The 19,893-nt window shown below is 44.9% G+C and overlaps 1 protein-coding gene across 5 annotated transcripts in view; it reads right to left on the reverse strand.

The window, feature by feature from the left end:
* The window catches only part of RAB6A (RAB6A, member RAS oncogene family), a 104,480-nt gene that overhangs the window by 79,563 nt on the left and 5,024 nt on the right, over positions 1-19,893 (reverse strand). For 3 of the 5 annotated variants that reach the window (XM_016921584.4, XM_016921581.4, XM_016921582.4), the window contains exon 1: positions 6,081-6,769. The exons of the other annotated variants lie outside the window; for them this stretch is intronic. In XM_016921584.4, coding sequence (XP_016777073.1) covers positions 6,081-6,150 — 70 coding nt within the window. In that variant the 5' untranslated portion in view covers positions 6,151-6,769. Of the gene's footprint in view, positions 1-6,080; positions 6,770-19,893 lie in introns of those variants that run through there. 5 annotated transcript variants of the gene reach the window in all.

The following is a 19,893-nucleotide window of genomic DNA, read 5'->3' on the forward strand; positions in this document are numbered from 1 at the left end:
CAGACATTAAAGAGATTTGCAAATATGTAAAACAATGTCACTCTCACTAAATATCTGTTTGGAAAATAGTTCTTTTTCATTTCAGAAATGATGTTAACATGAAGGCTGGGCACAGTGGCTCATGCCTGTAATCCCAGCACTTTGGGAGACCAAGGCAAGCAGGTCACTTGAGGCCAGGAGTTTGAGACCAGCCTGGCCAATATAGCAAAACCCTCTCTCTACTAAAAAGTCAAAAAATTAGCCAGGCATGGTGGCATGTACCTGTGGTCCCAGCTATTCGGGAGGCTGAGGCATGAGAATCGCGAACCCGGGAGGCACTCACTCCATCCTGGGCGACAGAGGGATGCAGTCAAAAAAAAGGGTATTAACATGCAATGGGTTTACTATTTTTTTTTTTTTGAGATGGAGTTTTGCTCTTGTTGCCCAGGCTGGAGTGCAATGGCGTGATCTTGGCTCACTGCAACCTCCGCCTCCCGGGTTCAAGCGACTCTCCTGCCTCAGCCTCCTGAGTAGCTGGCACTACCACTGGCACCGTCCACCACCATGCCAGGCTAATTTCTTTGTATTTTTAGTAGAGACGGGGTTTCACCATATTGGCCAGGTTGGTCTCAAACTTCTGACCTCAAGTGATCCGCCTGCCTCGGCCTCTCAAAATGCTGGGATTACAAGCATGAGCCACCACGCTCGGCCCTATTATTTTTTAACATATTAAATATTTTGAAATTTTCTTTTTCAATACAGTAAATGTTGATATATTTATTCATTTATTTTGAGCCGGAGCCTCACTCTGTTGCCCAGGCTGGAGCGCAGTGGCACGATCTTGACTCACTGCAACCTCCACCTCCCGAGTTCAAGCAATTCTCCTGCCTCAGCCTCCCGAAGAGCTGGGACTACAGGCACGCACCACCATGCCCGGCTAATTTTGTATTTTTAGTAGAAACGGGGTTTCACCATGTTGCCCAGGCTGGTCTCGAACCCCTGACCTCAGGTGATCCACCCACTTCGGCCTCCCAAAGTGCTGGGATTACAGGCGTGAGCCACCGCACCTGGCCTAAATGTTGATATAAACTACATAAACAAAAGCCAGGCACAGTGGCATGTGCCTATAGTCCCAGCTACTAGGGAGGCTGAGGCAGGAGGAGAGCTTGAGACAAGGCTGCAGTTGGCCATGATAGCCCCTGTGAACAGTCACTGCATCCAAGAAGGGGGAAGGAAATGGGAAGAGGAAAGGAGGAAGGAAGGGAGAAAGGGAAAGGAAGGGGGAGGTGGAAAGGGGGAAGGAAGGGAGAAGGGGGAAGGAAGAGAAAGAAGAGAAGGAGGAGGAAGAAGAAGAACAACAGGAGGAGGAGAAGGAAGAGGAGGAGGAAGAAGAGGTGGAGGAGGAAGAAGAGGAGGAGGAAGAAGAGGAGGAGGAGGAAGAAGAGGAGGAGGAGGAAGAAGAGTAGGAGGAGGAAGAACAACAACAATAACAACTACATTAACAGAGCTCTTCAGGATCCTCAAAAATTTGTAAGAGCAGAAAGGGGTCTTGGGGAAAAAAAAGTTTAAAAACCACTGATCTAGCCAATATAAAATATTCAGTACTGGCCAGGCGTGGTGGCTCACACCTGTAATCCCAGCACTTTGGGAGGCTGAGGCCGGAGGATCTTGCCACCTCAAAACTTTGAGACCAGCCTGGGCAACATGGTAAAACCCCATCTCTACAAAAAAATACAAAAATTAGCCAGGCGTGGTGGTGCATGCCTGTTGTCCCAGCTACTTGGGAGGCTGAGGTGGGAGGATCACTTAAGCCTGGGAGGTGGAGGGTGCAGTGAGCTGAGATCACACCACTGCACTCCAGCCTGAGTGACAGAGGTAGACCCTGTCTCAAAAGAAAAACAACTGGTCAGTACTGCTAGTCTCTGACAATAAGACATTTTTTCCTTATCTAACATATTGCAATTTGATCAGCATTGATGGAAAAAAAGAAAAGGCAATATAAAGTGAAAAAAACAGTAGTAGGCTGAGTATGCACTTCTCTCTGCCATTACATCTCCTAATTTATAATTGGTAACATGTATATATAGTGAAATCTTCTACTGTAAACCACTGAGTGACATTACTAAAACTGCCTCTGCATCTCAAGACAATAGCCAGAGGTAGTAACAAAACAGATTCCTCAAGGAAACTTCCAATTGTGTATTTCAACATTCCTTTATTTATTTATTTAGAGACAAAGTCTCGCTCTGAGGCCCAGGCTGGAGTGCAGTGGGGCAATCTCAGTTCACTGCAACCTCCACCTCCTGGGTTGAGCAATTTTCCTGCCTCAGCCTCCTGAGTAGCTGGGATTACAGGCACACGCCACCACGCCCAGCTAGTTTTTGGATTTTTAGTAGAGATGGGATTTTGCCATGTTGGCCAGGCTGGTCTTGAACTCCTGACCTCAGGTGATTTGCCTGCCTCGGACTCCTAAAGTGCTGGGATTACAGGCATGAGCCACCACGCCCAGCCAAACATTCCTTTATTAAACCGTAAGAATTTATCTAAGGTTAAGATTGATGTCATTAACTCAATCTGCTTCATGTACTGACACAATTCATTTTCATTATAGAGCATAGTATCTTAAATATACATACATATATATATATATATATATATTTTTTTTTTCTTTCTTGAGACGGAGTCTCACTCTGTCACCCAGGCTGGAGTGCAATGGCATGATCTCGGCTCACTGCACCCTCCACCTCTCAGGTTCAAGCGATTCTCCTGCCTCAGCCTCCTGCGTAGCTGGGATTATAGGCTCCCACCCGCCATCATACCTGGATAATTTTTGTATTTTTGTAGAGACCGGGCCATGGGGCGGGGGGGGAGCCAGGGACTCCACCATGTTAGCCAGGCTGGTCTTGAACTGCTGACCTCAGATGATTCACCTATCTCAGCCTCCCAAAGTGCTGGGATTACAGGCATGAACCACCGCACCCAGCCTAGTATCTTAAATTTTTGATAAGCCAAATAAAACCTAATTTCAAATCAGTTCCATGAGCACATGAGCACATCATTGGTATAATTTGAATACTTTTCATGCGTTACATTAACAGCAAATAATTCAACAACTTTAATAAAGGAAGACTAATTTTGCTCAACTCAAAAAAAAAGTACAAAATTCAGGTCAGTCCTATTTTTTGAATGAAATGGTTGGGCCTCTAAACGATTGGTTTCTCTACCCCCTTAAGTATCTGATATATTCCTGTATACAATCAAATGATATAAGTTTTAAGTGTTATTGTTAAACTATCAATTGCGTAAGGAAAAAATGTGAACTTCACCATGTCAAAGAGTGTAATATAGGCTACTAGCTTTCGTTACTACTAGATTCAGCCATCGTTCATTTACCCAACATGTCTGAACAGCTACTATGAGCCTGGCTCTACGCTAGGCAATGGGGACACACTGAACAAAAAAGAATAGTTTTTATCTTCATGGGAGTTGCATTCTTCTGTGGGAAATAAAAACAAACACACAAAAAATAAGATAATTGTAAATGTGGTAAATGCTATTAAGAAAAAACAAGGCTTTGCCATAGATTACAGTCTTTGAAAGCTGAATTGTGGAATTCTAACAGACCTAAAAATAAATAATTCATGAAGAGTTACATCAAAACGACATGGAGCCTACAGACCTCTACTAACGCATAAGAAAACTATAGACACTGACCATGAAAACAGAGATCAATCTTTCATTGTCAAAGCTAATGAATGGCATTACTTGACAATATAGTAACCTCAAAAGATAATTAACTTCACATCCTGAATTGAATGCTGAAACAGAAAAAGGACATTAGGTTAAAACTAAAAATCTAAATAAACTATGGACTTAAGTTAATAATAACATATCAATATTAGTTCATTAATTGTTAACAAATGTGCCATACTAATGCAAGATGTTGATAACCGGGGAAACTAGATGTGTGGGTATATGGGAACTCTACACTATCTTTTCAATTTTTCTGAAGTCTAAAACTGTTCTAAAAAATAAAGTCTATTAAAAAAAATCTAACCAGGCTTCAGTAATGGAGGGGGGAGGGTAGTAGAGGCTTAAACAAGGTACGAAATTAGAAGCCATAAAATTCTCCATTATGCATTAGAACATACACAAATACTCAAGAAATTCGAAGGAAACCTGAAGATACTTAGGAAGTTAAGCACTCCATTCATGCTAAAACCTTTTTAGACAGGAAGATGAATAGGTTTTTTCATGCAAACTAAATAGCTGTGCATCACAACATAAGGAAGGCAATAATATCCTTAGAATGCACAATAAGCACTTTGGATCCTTTTTATCAATAATAACCAATAAACTATATTTTATGTTTGGGAACTATCCTGATATTGACACAGAAAAGCTGGACTAGACTCAACTCCATAGGTTCTACCAAGTTACTCACCTAAAGACACAAGTTCATACTTACTTCAGGAAAATATATAAGCAAAAAGGAGGGAGATTGTATTTTTCCCCCCAAAAGGGAGGAGGGGAAGATAATCTACACATGAAAGGAGAAAAATGATTTCCCAGTTCTAACTGGAGGCAATTTTGCAAGAGTATTAACCTCTGTGATGGCATATAAATTACTATAAATAGTTCAAAGTAGTAATAAAAGCTACGAATTTATATCACTTACATGCCTTCCAGTCAAAACAAATAACTAATGTTTTCTATAACCTCACCTAAAACACCTAGTAGGTACTCAATGTTTGATGACTCAGAACTAATCTCTCAATTTCTGAATTTTAAAGATGGTCATGCAAAGTATGAGAAAAACAAAGGAGGGTAATCATCTCTGAATTGTCGAGTGTCAAGTTTGTATAATACAGCATAAAACTGGAATTACTACAAGAAGTAATCGTAGATACAACCATCACAAAATTAGGATCTAGTATCTAATACAAAAGTACAGTGACAGCAGAACCTGACCAGGTAAATGACAGAACAATTTCACTCATCAGACAGTACGGAATATTAAGCATAAAAGAATTATTTAGCCCAAATGGTATTTAAATCTAATTTAGGTAACTAGATGATGAGTCTGTTTCTACTCTACTCCATTTTCCAAAGGAAATCCGACAAAACAAAGATGTTTGTTATTCCAAGCCTTCTCTCACATGAATCCTCAATATATCATTGGAAAATACTCAAGAAGGAATGAATAATTAACATTTCCCCAGTAATTCCCTTTTGTACCACCATGAGACTCAGACGCTGCTTCATGTTGAAAAGAGAAAAAGGGGAGGTGAGATGAGAAAAATTCCAAGTAAAATTATCATGACATAGCATCTGGCAGAGATTGAAAAATCATCAACATTGCCAAAAGAATTTTCAGTGATGAAAGTGAAGAGAACAAAATGAGGTTTTCCGACAAGCCACAGCCCCATCTAACCTAAGGGGCAAAAATCTCCACTGCCGACGCTACCCCTTTCACCCCCAACCACCCCATGCTCAAGTCGTCTCCAATTCAGATGTTTCCTCTATGGCCCAGACTAATTTCCCACCCAGGTGAAAATCATTTAATTTTTTCTACTACCACTCCTTCCCACGACATCAGCACTTCTCAGGGCCAAGCCTCTGGGGAAAACAACGCCCAGATCCCACCCTCCTTGGCCAAGGTTGAAGAGGGCCCGCTCTCGGGAGTGGGGCTTCCCTGAGTGGGCCTCACAGAGCTGAGGAACTGGGAAAAGAGAAGGAATAAGGGTGGGGCTCAAGAAAGGGGGCCGGGGTACGGGCAATGACCGAGACCGGAGGAAGAAAGGGATGGACAAGAGGCTGGGCGGGGTGAGGTCTGGGGAGGGAGGGCAGATCGACCGGAGATGGCCGGACTGCGGGGAACGGAGCCGGGGAGTCGAGGATTGAAGAACCCGGGGAACAGGGTAAAAACTCGGCCACTGGCGAAAGGCCAGTGGCACCGGGGGGCACATCGGGAAGGGCTGCGGTGTCAACGAGGGCGGACGGGAGGTGGGCAGGGAGCCTCCGCGGACGGAAGGGCCGCACCGGGGGCAGTGCGGAGACGCTGCGGCCAGCTGCCAGGAGTAGGGGAGCCACGCACTCACCGCTTTGCTCCCCCAGGAACACCAGCTTGAATTTCCTCAGCGGATTCCCGAAGTCTCCGCCCGTGGACATTGTGGAACTAGAGGAGCGGCCGCCGCCTCAGCCCACTCCAGCCAGCTGACGAAAAAGGCGAGCGGAAGGGCGGGCACCGAGCTCTCTCGGCCCCTGCAAGGCCCGGTGGAGGAGCCCGGCTGGAGGGCAGCAGGACTCTCCACAGACTGGCAGCCGCCGCCGCCTCCCGGCAGAGTAGCCTAGCACCGAGCGAGGCCCGCGGCTGGGAAGGGAAGGAGGGCGGTGTCGGTAGGAGCCAGGGGTGTCCTCTGGCTTCCCAAAGCTAGGGCCGTTCCTTCCTTCCGCACTCGGCTCCCAGACCTGGGGGAGAGAAGCTGAGGGTGGCGGAGCCGGAACCGCAGACGTCTGGGACCTCTCACGCGCAGCGCCTGAGCTTCCACAGCTGCCGCCGCCGCCGCAGCCCAACCTGCTGAGTGCGCGAGCCTCTGACGCGGCGCGGGGCGAGCCCGGGCGCGAGCCTGCGGCCCCGCCGGCCGCTGGCGTGCGTGCGTGCGTGCATGCGTGCGCGCCACCGCCATCGCCATCGCCTTCCTGGTTTGGACAGCTCTACCGGCTCCTCCCGCACGGCGGCGACGGGGCAGGTTAGGTTTCCACTGGCGTCAAAAGAAGCCAGGAGGAGGCGGGGCAAGCCAGGGATAAGTTAGTGGGAGGCTGGAGCCCTTACGTCACTTACATAATGAGCCAATCGGAAGGGGCTGAGGGCGAGCCCACACGCGAGTGAGGTGGCAGCGTGAGAGCGCGCGCAGCCCTCGAGCAGTGGAAAGCGGAGCACTGTGGCGGCCATAAGAAGTGTGGCGCTTCTCAGCCTGAGGGGAGGGGAAGGAAAGAAAGGGGAGGGGGAGAAGGGTGGGGCGGAGACGGGGCCGGGACAAAGGTGGAATATGATCCCCCAAAAAGTGTGGGTGGGGTCCTATAGCCTTAAAATTTGTAATAGGAGCCTCTTTCCTGAGCCCTCAGCCGTGCCTCACAGTCCTCACATCCCTTCTTCACCATTGCACACACCCCACCTTCTCCATCCTCTCATTATAATTCCTCACAGGCATCTTACTAAATAACGTTCTCTTTCATTGCTCCCAGGAATGTTATAACTGCCAGAATCATGGCCTCCCAATTTTGCAGATGAGGAAACTGAAGCCTAGAGGGAGTAAATGACTTGCAAAATCCATAAAGCGGGCTGGGCGCGGTGGCCCACGGCTGTAATCCCAGCACTTTGGGAGGCGGAGGCGAGTGGATCACGAGGTCAAGAGATCAAGACCATCCTGGCCAACATGGTGAAACCCTGTCTCTACTAAAAATGCAAAAATTAGCTGGGGGTGGTGGCGTGCGCCTGTAGTCCCAGCTACTCAGGAGGCTGAGGCAGGAGAATCGCTTGAACCCGGGAGGCGGAGGTTGCAGTGAGCCGAGATCACACCACTGCACTCCAGCCTGGCGACAGAGCGAGACTCCATCTCAACAGAAAAAAAAAAAAAAAAAAAAAAAGCCGGGCGTGGTGGCTCATCCCTGTAATCCCAGCACTTTGGAAGGCTGAGTTGGGTGGATCACCTGACGTCAGGAGTTCCGGACCAGCCTTGGCCAACATGATGAAACCCCATCTCTACTAAAAATACAAAAAATTAACGTGGTGTGGTGGCGGGTGCCTGTAATCCCAGCTACTTGGGAGGCTGAGGCAGGAGAATCGCTTGAACACGGGAGGAGGAGGTTGCAGTGAGCCAAGGTCACACCATTGCACTCCAGTCTGGGCAACAAGAGCGAGACTCTGTCTCAAAAAAAAAAAAAAAAAAAAAATCCATAAAGTGGCTGGGCGCTGTGGCTCACGTCTGTAATCCCAGCACTTTGGGAGGCCGAGGCAGTAGAATCGCTTGAGCCCAGGAGTTCGAGACCAGGCTGGGCAACAAAGCAAGACACTATCTCTACAAAAAATAAAATAGCCGAATATCGTGGTGTGCTCCTGTAGTTCCGGCTACTCAGGAGCCTGAAGCAGAAGGATTGCTTGAGTCCAGGAGTTGGAGGCTGAGGTATGGCACCACTACACTGAAATCTGGGCGACAGAACAAGTCCCTGTCTTAAAAAAAAAAAAAAAAAAATTTCTAAGTGAATAATAAAAAATATGTCCTTACATTTGTGTATAGTATCTTATATCATTCACAAAAACATTTATGTACATTTTCTCATTATTGGGGAGTTATTTGCTTAGCTGTAGAAATGACAGGATCAAAAAAGTGCCTTCTCAGGCCCAGGGATGAATTGCTGACCTAGAATAAATTACAGGGAAGAACCAAAGTTCTTAAAATATCATCTATTCTGGCCTATCAGGACAACAGCTATATCCTCAAACCATCTCTATCAAAATTTACTCCCTTCTGGTTCTTCTCCCAGCCATGTGCGGGTAGAACATGCATCTAAAATAAAATGGTAAAAAGCTGGCTTGTAGCATGGACATTTGATTTTACAAGTAGTTTGTCAGGTCTAATAGGGTCCTCTCCACCATTAACCCAGAACCCTGGCACATACAAAGAGCAGCTTAAACCAAGAAACTTTTTTAAAAGATTATGCAAACAAAAGTGAGTAGCTATTTTCTTTCTGATGGGTACCAAGTTTTCATTATGCTTCCTGAAATAGACTTTAAAGTAACATCTGAGGATTGGAACTATAATTACTTTGTACTTCCTACAGAACTTTATGAATCAGTCCTCCCTGCTGCTTTGGTCTCTGTAGTCACCTAGACAGGTGGTACTGTTCCCTGTCATTTTGAAGGGCCTTATGGTCTAGTCCACCTCTTACCTAAAATGTTTTAATGTTTTAAGCTTTCATTTTGCATTGACACATACACAGCCTCATTATCCTCTGAAGCTGCCTTCATATTTACCAAGTACTCTGTGTAAGTTTTGTCTTCAGAGACTTTATGGCCTAAACATTGCATATTAAGTGCTGTAGGGTATAGCTAATGGAAAAATTACTCAGGAGAAAGACGAATTAGGCCCTTTTCAAGAGTATTTTCACCAACATTTTCACCTTCATGATTTCCTACACTCACTTCTCTTTACTGCAAACACTCTCCCCCTCCCTTCCCCACTCTTCCCCAATTCCTACTCATCCTTCAGTTAAAGAAATAGTCTTTTTTTTTTTTTCTTTTAAATCACTTACCACTTAAAGAAGTTGTCTTTGTCCATTCAGGCTGCTATAACAGAATACCATGACTGGGTGGCTTAAACAACAAATGTTTATTTCTCACAGCTGGAGACTGGAAAGTCCAAGAGCAAGGTACCAGAAGATACCGTGTCTGGTGAAGGCCCACTTCCTGGTTCATAGACAACCATCTTCTCACTGTGCCCTCACATGGCAGAAAGAGAGCAAGAAAGCTCTCTGGGCTCCCTCTTACGAGGGAACTAATCCCATTTATGGGCACTCCACCCTCATGACCTAATCACCTCCCTAAGGTCCCACCTACTAATACCATCACATTGGGGACTATAGTTTCAACATATGAATTTTGGGGAGACACAAACATTCAGTCTACCACACAAGTCTTGCTCCCATCTGCTCCCATCCCCACTAACAGTATAAGTACCTTTGCCTGTCCTATTGTATCCTATTCTTAATTGCTGTTCATTGTCAGTGTTCCCTACTTGACTGTAACCTCCACGAGGTCAGATCTCATCTTGTATCCCCAGTGCTTGAAGAGTGCTTGCTACATAGTAAGCATGCAGCAGATGTTTGCTGACAAAATCAAATAAAAGAGGAATTATTTTTCACTGTCTTCAAAGGATGAATGGGATTTGGGCATGCAGAGAAGGAAGGTTAAGAGCATTTTGGAGAAAGAGAACATTACCCAAAAATATGTCATGTAATTTGATACTTCTTTCCTAAACCATTACTTATGAAAAAGATGCTGAGAACAGATCTTGTAACTAAAAATTAGGAACAATGGGAGAGGACAGTCTTCACAGGTCCAAATTCAAAGTACCTAAAGCAGCTTTCATTATCAATTTAAAGGTCATATCTAAATTGAAGCCCAGGAGTATGTAGGGAATCTATCACACAGAAATTGTAATAAAATTATAGCTTATCTTATGCCCTGAGAGACACAAAACTTCTTGCAGGAGGACTGAATTTTTTTTTTTTTTTTGAGACGGAGTGTTGCTCTTGTTGCCCGGGCTGGAGTGCAATGGCGTGATCTCGGCTCACCGCAACCTCCACCTGTCGGGTTCAAGCAATTCTCCTACCTCAGCCTCCTGAGTAGCTGAGATTACAGGCATGTGCCATCACGCCCAGCTAATTGTGTATTTTTACTAGAGATGGGGTTTCTCCATGTTGGTCAGGCTAGTCTCGAACCCCCGACCTTAGATGATCCGCCCATCTTGCTCTCCCAAAGTGCTGGGACTACAGGCGTGAGCCACTGTGCTCGGCTGAAATTTCTCTTTTTCCTTTTTGGAGACAGAGTCTTACTCTGTCCAGGCTGGAGTGCAGTGGCTGATCTCGGCTCACTGCAGCCTCCACTTCCTGGGTTCAAGCGATTCTCCTGCCTCAGCCTCCTGAGTAGCTGAGATTACAGAAGTGTGCCACCATGTCCAGCTAATTTTTGTATTTTCAGTAGAGACGGGGTTTCACCATGTTGGCCAGGCTAGTCTCAAACTCCTGACCTCAAGTGATCCGCCTGCCTTGGCCTCCCAAAGTGCTGAGATTACAGGCGTGAGCCACCACGCCCAGTCAATTTCATCTTATTCTTAGTGACAGACACTAGTGGTTGCATATCCAGCAATGCACACATAACACACACACATACTTCCACCATATATACTAGAAATGACAGATGTGTTTCCAGCCTCCCTTCAGCTAAGTTATAGGCACATGAGTCCATCTGAGCCAGTGGGAGATGAAGGAAATGTGCTAGAGGCTTTTTTTATTCTAAGAGAAGAGATATAGAGAGACATATTTTCTTCCTTGATGAAAACGAATAAATGAGAAAAAACTGCCATTTTTCTGCCATTGATGTAGCTGTGTAAGGACATGATATTTAGAGCTAACATAGCTCTTCTGAACATTGAAGCTCTGCCTCCCAGGTTCACGCCGTTTTCCTGCCTCAGCCTCCCGAATAGCTGGGACTACAGGCGCCTGCCACCATGCCCGGCTAATTTTTTTGTATTTTTAGTAGAGACGGGGTTTCACTGTGTTAGCCAGGATGGTCTTGATCTCCTGACCTCGTGATCCGCCCGCCTCGGCCTCCCAAAGTGCTGGGATTACAGGCGTGAGCCACCGCACCCGGCCGAACATTAATATATAATTCTAATGAAAAAAGCCAATCATTGATGACGGCTAAGCAGAAAGCTAAAAGGCATCATTGAGCCGCTGTACCAGCCCTGGAACTGGCCTTCTAGATTTCTTTTTAGTAACATAATAAATGTCTTTATATTTAATAATGCTTTTATGTGTCTTTGTATTTCTTTGTTATTGTTACTTGCAGCTCACATTCTCATATTTAGATCCCTTAAAACACCTTGCATAGTTCCTTGAATATTAGGCACTCAATATTGTATGTGTATATATAAAGTAGTAGTTACCACACTGGAACTGCCTTTTTCTGTTTACTACTCCCTAAAAAGGGATTTATTACTGTTGGAGAGGCAGGAAATCAATAGAAGGAGAAAAACTGTACAGGTAAAAGGACTGAAATCATATTGCTCACATTTGAAATAAATAATAGCTCTGGCAGGAATTCAAATTCCATCAAATGCAAAGCCCTTCTAACTCACACTGCAGGTTATTATAATCATTGCTACTAAAAATAATAATGGGTCAATATACAAAGCATAAAAATGACAAATGCTCAGTAATTCAAGGTGACCAGTTAAATGAGTACAATTAACACAAGGTATGTTGAAGTAAGTCTCATTTTTAAAAGACTACAAAAAATAAAGGGGGAGACGAGTCATGTTAAAACCTGTTTTTCAAATACTTTGACCTATAAGGACATGCCATGGGAGAATAAAGATTATTCAGTCAAAGTGGAGAAGGTGGTAGAACTTAAATGGAATGGTCCTTCCTGTAATTATAGCCAATTAATAGCTAAGTCAGAAGATATTTTTGCTACGGATTGATCTACAGAATCTATTTTTGATAATTCCATTTTGTTCTGTTCATGTGAATCATGGTCCCCATTATGAATAATGTGATTTCTCAAAGCCTTGTAAGTGAGGTGTTACTTCCAGGCTTTGAAATTGCAGTGGGGGAAGAACTTGCTGCTTTTTATGCTAGTCCAGAATGTATAAAATCTGACACATTGCTGGAGCTCTCCTCTCCCCACACTCTATCCCCCACAAATAATAAAATCTCCTCTAAGATGTACAAGAGAATGAATCACTCCACCTGCTACTAAGTGATAATCACTCTCAGAGTAGAAGAGAACAACTGCCTCTACTGCTGTTTATATAAAGAACAGAGCATCTTAGGACAGAAAAGTGAGACCAACACTGTTTGCACTGAAATACCAACAGACTGCACAGCCAAATTGTAACTTGCCAAAGAAGCCAAGAGAAACTATCTTTCTGTGAATGTTTCTTCGGCTTTTCAATTAACAGAAAGTAACTAGGACTTTATTTTATATAAAATCAAAAGATATCAAAATAATTATAGAAGTTGTAGCTCAAACTATCAAGTGAGATAATAAGCCCCAACATCACAGGAAAAATGAACAAACTACCGGTTTTAGGAAGATAAAGATGTTCTGTCTTCTCTCTCTGAAACCATTCCAAAACGAGAATAAAGAAATTAAAATGCAAACTCTGGGTTTGACATCTGTAACCCAGAGCCATAATATTTTAAGATGGGAGACAAAGATAGAGCAATGGTAACTGACTAAACAGAACATATAAAGTGCTTACTGAAGGATGAATTAACAAGAAGCAAGCCAATCAGCTAAGCAGAACTGCAGAAATTCTGCTCAGGAATGTGAAATACCAGGTACCATATAAGGTAGGGGTAAAATAAGGACAAAAACAAGGGAATTGTATCAAGGACTGTATGAACAGCATTTTAAACCCATCCCTTTCTATGGTGAAACTGAATACAAGAAGCTCTCAGCAGCGGGGCGCCGTGGCTCACGCCTATAACCCCAGCACTTTGGGAGGCCGAAGCGGGGCGGATCGCCTGAGGTCAGGAGTTCGAGACCAGCATGACCAGCATGGTGAAACCCTTACTAAAAATACAAAAATTAGCCGGGCATGGTGCCAGGCACCTGTAATCCTAGCTACTCGGGAAATTGAGGCAGGAGAATCGCTTGAACCCGGGAAGCAGAGGTTGCAGTGAACCGAGATCGCGCCATTGCACTCCAGCCTGGACAACAGGGCGAGACTCTGTCTCAAAAAAAAAAAAAAAAGAAGTTCTAGGCTCAGTTAACCAGGCATAGTAACGTACCAGGGTGAGGTGCTGCCAAAAGACAGGGGAATTGATAAACAACCATCTCTTTCCAAGCATCTTCCATAACAACGGCAGGCAGTCTCATATGCCTAAAAAAGAGACTGAGTTTCGCCCTTGTTGCTCAGGCTGGAGTGTGGAGTGCAATGGCGCAATCTCGGCTCACTGCAACCTCCACCTCCCAGGTTCAAGCAATTCTCCTGCCTCAGCCCCCCGAGTAGCTGGGACAGGCGCATGGCACCATGCCCAGCTAATTTTTTTATATTTTTAGTAGACACAGGGTTTCACTGTGTTAACCAGGATGGTCTCGATCTCCTGACCTTGTTATCTGCCCGCCTCAGCCTCCCAAAGTGCTGGGATTACAGGCGTGAGCCACAGGGCCCAGCCCACATTAATTTCTAGACCAGCCTGGGCAACATGGTGAAACCTCATCTCTACCAAAAATACAAAAAATTAGCCAGGCATGGTGGTGCACTTCCGTGATCCCAGCTACTCAGGAGGCTGAGATGGGAGGATTCCTTGAGCCTGGGAAGTGGAGATTTCAGTGAGCCGAGATCATGCCACTGCACTCCAGCCTGGGTGACAGAGCGAGACTCCATCTCAAAAAAAAAAAAAAAAAAATCCACCAAAACAAAACAAAACCAATTCACATTATTCTCATCAATAAAGACAAAAAATTTCCAAATCACTTTTCATACCAACTGTCTTCCTGGCTTTACCTGACACACTGTTATTGCTGTTGTCCAGATCGGAGATGATCAAGGACAGTGTGCAGTCTTTCCAGAGGAGGCTTGCAAGAACACCTACATCGTAGCTGTAGTCCAATACAGACAACAAAGATTACAACAGGGTTGATATGTGCCCTTTATATATATACTCCACTATCTTTTGATGAGGGGAAAAAAAACAAAAAAACAAAAAAACAAAAAAATAAAGAAAAAAACCCCACAGTTTATTTGCTATGTGATCCATTTACTAACATTATCATTTCAGAACCTTTCAGCTGGAAGAAACAGAAAACTCAACTCTAAATAGTTTAAATGGGCGGGCTCTGTGGCTCACATCTGTAATCCCAGCACTTTGGTGCGGCCAAGGCAGGAGGATCACTTGACCTCAGGAGTTAAGAGACCAGCCTGGCCAACATGGTGAAACCTCGTTTCTACTAAAAATACAAAAATTAGCCGGGTGTGGTGGTGAGCGCCTATAATCCTAGCTACTAGGGAGGCTGAGGCAGGAGTGTTGCTCGAACCCGGGAGGCGGAGGTTGCAGTGAGCCAAGACTGCGCAACTGCACTCCAGCCTGGGCGACAGAGGGAGACTCCATCTTAAAAAAAAAAAAAAAGTTTCAACAATAGGGCAAATCACATAAAGAAGTCCTGGCCGGTGCAGTGGCTCACGCCTGTAATCCCAGCACTTTGGGAGGCCGGGATGGGAGGATCACGAGGTTAGGAGTTCAAGACCAGCCTGGCCAATATGGCAAAACCCCCGTCACTACTAAAAATACAAAAATTAGCCGGCCGTGGTGGAGCACGCCTGTAATCCCAGCACTTTGGGAGGCCGAGGCGGGCGGATCACGAGGTGAGGAGATCGAGACCATCCTGGCTAACATGGTGAAACCCCGTCTCTACTAAAAATACAAAAAAAAAAAAAAAAAAAAAAATTACCCAGGCGTGGTGGCACGCGCCTGTAGTCCAATGTAGTCCCAGCTACTTGGGAGGCTAAGACAGGAGAATGGCATGAACCCGGGAGGCGGAGCTTGCAGTGAGCAGAGATCGCACCACTGCACTCCAGCCTAGGCGACAGAGCGAGACTCTGTCTCAAAAAAAAAAAATTAATAAGTAAGTATAAAATAAAATAAAATTAGCCAGGCATGGCGGCAGGCGCCTGTAATCCCAGGTACTCAGGAGGCTGAGGCGAAAGAATGGCTTGAACCTGGGAGGCGAAGGTTGCAATGAGCCAAGATCATGCCATTGCCCTCCAGCCTGGGCGACAAGAGCAAGACTCCGTCTCAAAAAAAAAAAAAAAAAAAGGGAAGTCCGAAGCTTCCAGGACTGGTTAATTCCCTCCTACCCAGCAATGTCTACAAGAACCAGGTTGTTCTGTCTTTCTGCTCTGCCTTTCTCAGTGTATTGACTTTGCTCTTAGATGCTAGCTTCCCCAATAATCACAAGATTGCTGCTATAGTTCAAGCTGACACATCTATATCCTATAAAGTCCAAGGAAAGGAGATGCCATCTATGTATCTCTGTAAGTAAAACAAAAACAAAAACAAAAACAAAAACAAAAACATTTCCCAGAATCCCCCAGCAAACTCCCCATTACATCTCACTGGCCAGAATTGCTTCATATCCCCATCCTAAATCTGTCACTGCAAGAGAAATGGGATTACTAAGACTGGGACAGATAGATCTATGGCTGTGTGGAGAAAGATAGATTTTTGCATTAAAATTGTAATTTTGTTATGAGGAAAAGATGAAATATAATATTTGGAGCCCAAAGCCAGTGTTCATTACATTAAACACACGAATTCAGTTTCAAGTATCCTTTGTCCTGAAATATTCATTTGTTCATTTATTCATTCGACAAACACTTTTAACTACTGTGTACCAGGTGCTCTGCCTTTCTACTGGAAATATAAAGCAGAAAAATATTTGGTCCTTACTTTTTTTTTTTTTTTTTTTTTTGAGACAGAGTTTCACTCTGTCACCCAGGCTGGAGTGCAGTGGTGCGATCCTGGCTCACAGCAACCTCCGCCTCCCAGGTTCAAGCAATTCTTCTGCCTCAGCCTCCCAAGTAGATGGGATTACAGGTGCCCACCACTATGCCCTGCTAATTTTTTTGTAGTTTTAATACAGACCGGATTTCACCACATTGGCCAGGCTGGTTTTGAACTCCTGACCTCAAGTGATGCACCTGCCTTGGCCTCCCAAAGTGCTAGGATTACAAGCATGAGTCACTGTGCCCAGCCTTATCTTTACTTTTGAGGTTACATCATTCTACTGGTGAGGCAAACATGTTAATATATATATTTTTTTTCTTTTTCTTTTTTCTTTTTTTTGAGATGGAGTCTTGCTCTGTCACCCAGGCTAGAATGCAGTGGCGCGATCTCGGCTCACTGCGACCTCCGGCTCCCAGGTTCAAGCGATTCTCCTGCCTCAGTCTCCCCAGTAGCTGAGATTACAGGTGCCTGCCACCGCGCCCGGCTAATTTTTGTATTTTTAATAGAGGTGGGGCTGGTCTCCAACTCCTGACCTCATGATTCACCTGCCTCAGGCTCCCAAAGTGTTGGGATTACAGGCGTGAGCCACCGCGCCTGGCATATTTTTTCTTTCAGAGATGGGATCTTGCTATGTTACCCAGGCTGTTCTTGAACTCCTGGCCTCAAGTGATTCTCCTACCTTAGCCTCTGTAAGTGCTGGGATTTTAGGTGTGAGCCACCATGCTCAGCCTTAAAAAAAACTAAATATAAGTAAGAATAAAGTAAGTAATGGGGGTATAGGTACTTTATTTATTTATTTATAGTTTTTTTTGAGACAGGGTCTCACTCTGTCACCCAGGGTAGAGTGCAGTGGTGTGATCTCGGCTTATTGCAACCTCTGCCTCCTGGGCTCAAGCAATCCTCCCACCTCAGCCTCCTGAGTAGCTGGGACTACAGGCACGCATCACTATGCCCGGCTCGTTTTTTTGTATTTTTGGTAGAGATGGGGTTTCACTATTTTACCCAGGCTGGCCTTTAACTTCTGAGCTCAAGAAATCCTCTAGCTTTGGCCTCCCACAGTGCTGGGATTACAGGCGTGGGCCACTGATCCAGGCCCAGGTACTTTATAATTTTATTTAACTTATTAGATCTGCTAAGAAGAGTATATTATGGTCTACAGACCACAGAGATCATGCATATATTTCATATATCATCCACCACTTTGAAAACTAAGATATGGGTAAATCTTTTTTTTTTTTTTTTCTTGTTGAGACAAAATTTTGCTCTTGTTGCCCAGGCTGGAGTGCAATGGCGTGATCTCAGCTCACCGCAACCTCTGCCTCCCAGGTTCAAGTGATTCTCCTGTCTCAGCCTCCCAGGTAGCTGGGATTACAGGCATGCGCCACCACACCCAGTTAATTTTGTAATTTTTAGTAGAGACAGGGTTTCACCATGTTGGTCAGGCTGGTCTCGAATTCCGGACCTCAGGTGATCTGGCCATCTCAGCCTCCCAAAGCGCTGGGATTACAGGCGTGAGCCACCGCGCCCGGCCAGATATGGGTAAATCTTAATTATCTCCTCCAGAAGAATATGAATTTGGTGAGTTTTCTATTTGCATTTTATTATGGCCAAAGCCCAAGAAATGACCAACTGTTAATGATAAGTATTTTCACTACTGTATCATATCAATCTGGAGCTCAGGGGCTATGTCTGAGCTGTAGATAGAGATTTTGGAGTCATCAGCTTATATGTGGCATCTGTAGTAATGAGAATGGCTGTATCACCTAAGTAGAGTGTAGCCTGAGAAGGCCAGGATAGAATCCCATGGAACAGCAATATTTAAAGTCAGACAGAAAAAGTATGGCCGAGCGGGGTGGTTCACGCCTGTAATCCCAGCATTTTGGGAGGCTGAAGCGGGTAGATTATCTGAGGTCAGGAACTTGAGACCAGCCTGGGCAACATGGTGAAACCCTGTCTCTACTAAAAATGCAAAAATTAGCTGGGCGTGATTGGCGCACCCTGTAATCCCAGCTACTCGGGAGGCTCAGGTGGGAGAATTGCTTGAATCTGGGAGGCGGAGGCTGCAGTGAGCCGACATTGCGCCACTGTACTCCATCCTGGGTGACAGAGCAAGACTCTGTCTCAAAAAAAAAAAAAAAAAAAAAGTAATCTGTGAAGAAAAAAATGTCAGAAAGTTAGGTGGAAAACCAGGAGAGAAAGTGGTGACAAGAAAGCCAAGGAAGAGAATGTGGCAAAAGGAAAGCCTCAGTCAGCAGACTGAAATACATCAGAGCAGTTAAATAAGTCAAAGACTAAAACGCATCCTACTATCAAAGGTGAGTGACTGCAAATGGGGCAAATGGGGACAAGGAATCTTTTTTTTTTTTTTGAGACAGAGTTTTGCTCTTGTTGCCCAGGCTGGAGTGCAATGGCGCGATCTTGGCTCACTGCAACCTCCACCTCCCAGGTTCAAGTGATTCTCCTGTCTCAGCCTTCCAAGTAGCTGTGATTACAGTTGCATGCCACCACACCCAGCTAATTTTTGTATTTTTAGTAGAGACTGGGTTTCATCATATTGGTAAGGCTGCTCTCAAACTCCTGACCTCAGGTGATCCACCCGCCTCGGCCTCCCAAAGTGCTGGGATTACAGGCGTGAGCCACTGTGCCCAGCAAGGAATCTTTTTTAGGGTGATAGAAATCTTCTAAAAATTATACTGTGTTGATGATCACACAATTCTGCACATTAACTGAAAATCACTGAATTGTATGCTGAAAATGAGTGACTTTTGTGGAACGTAAATTATACCTCAAAAGAATGTTATTCCTTTTTTTTTCTGAAATGGAGTTTTTCACTCTTGTTACCCAGGCTGGAGTGCAATGGCATGGTCTTAGCTCACTGCAACCTCTGCCTCCTGGGTTGAAGCAATTCTCCTGCCTCAGCCTCTCGAGTAGCTGGGATTACAGGCACCTGCCACCATGCCCAGCTAATTTTTGTATTTTTAGTAGAGACGAGGTTTCACCATGTTGGCCAGGCTGGTCTCGAACTCCTGATATCAGGTGATCTGCCTGCCTAGGCCTCCCAAAGTGCTGGGATTACAGGCATGAGCCACCAAGCCTGGCTCTTTTTTTTTTTTTTTTTTTTTTTTGAGACAGGGTCTTACTCTGGTTGCCCAGGCTGGAGTGCAGTGGCATGATCTCGGCTCATTGCAGCCTTGACCTCCCAGGCTCAGGTGATTCTCCTACCTCAGCCTCCTGGGTAGCTGGGACTACAGGTACGAGCCACCATACCTGGCTAATTTTGTGTATTTTTAGTAGAGACAGGGTTATTCTACATTGCCCAGGCTGGTCTTGAATTCCTGTACTCAAGCAATCCTCCTGCCTCAGCCTCCCAGAGTGCTAGGATTACAGGAGTAAGCCACCGCACCTGGCCAAAACAGTATTTTCAAGAGGGTTACTGGTGGCCTAGGTCTGAGAAGTTTCAATGAAGTAATGAGAAAAAACACACCAGATTTGGATTTAGGAGTAAATTCAAAATGAAGAAATGGAGGCAAGAAGTGAAGACTCTTTCATTTAAGAAATGTGGTTCTCCCCTCCCCCTACCCCTCCCCCTCTCCCTCTCCCCACGGTCTCCCTCTC

This window comes from Pan troglodytes, chromosome 9, assembly GCF_028858775.2.
Source record: "Pan troglodytes isolate AG18354 chromosome 9, NHGRI_mPanTro3-v2.0_pri, whole genome shotgun sequence".
Lineage (NCBI taxonomy): Eukaryota > Metazoa > Chordata > Mammalia > Primates > Hominidae > Pan > Pan troglodytes.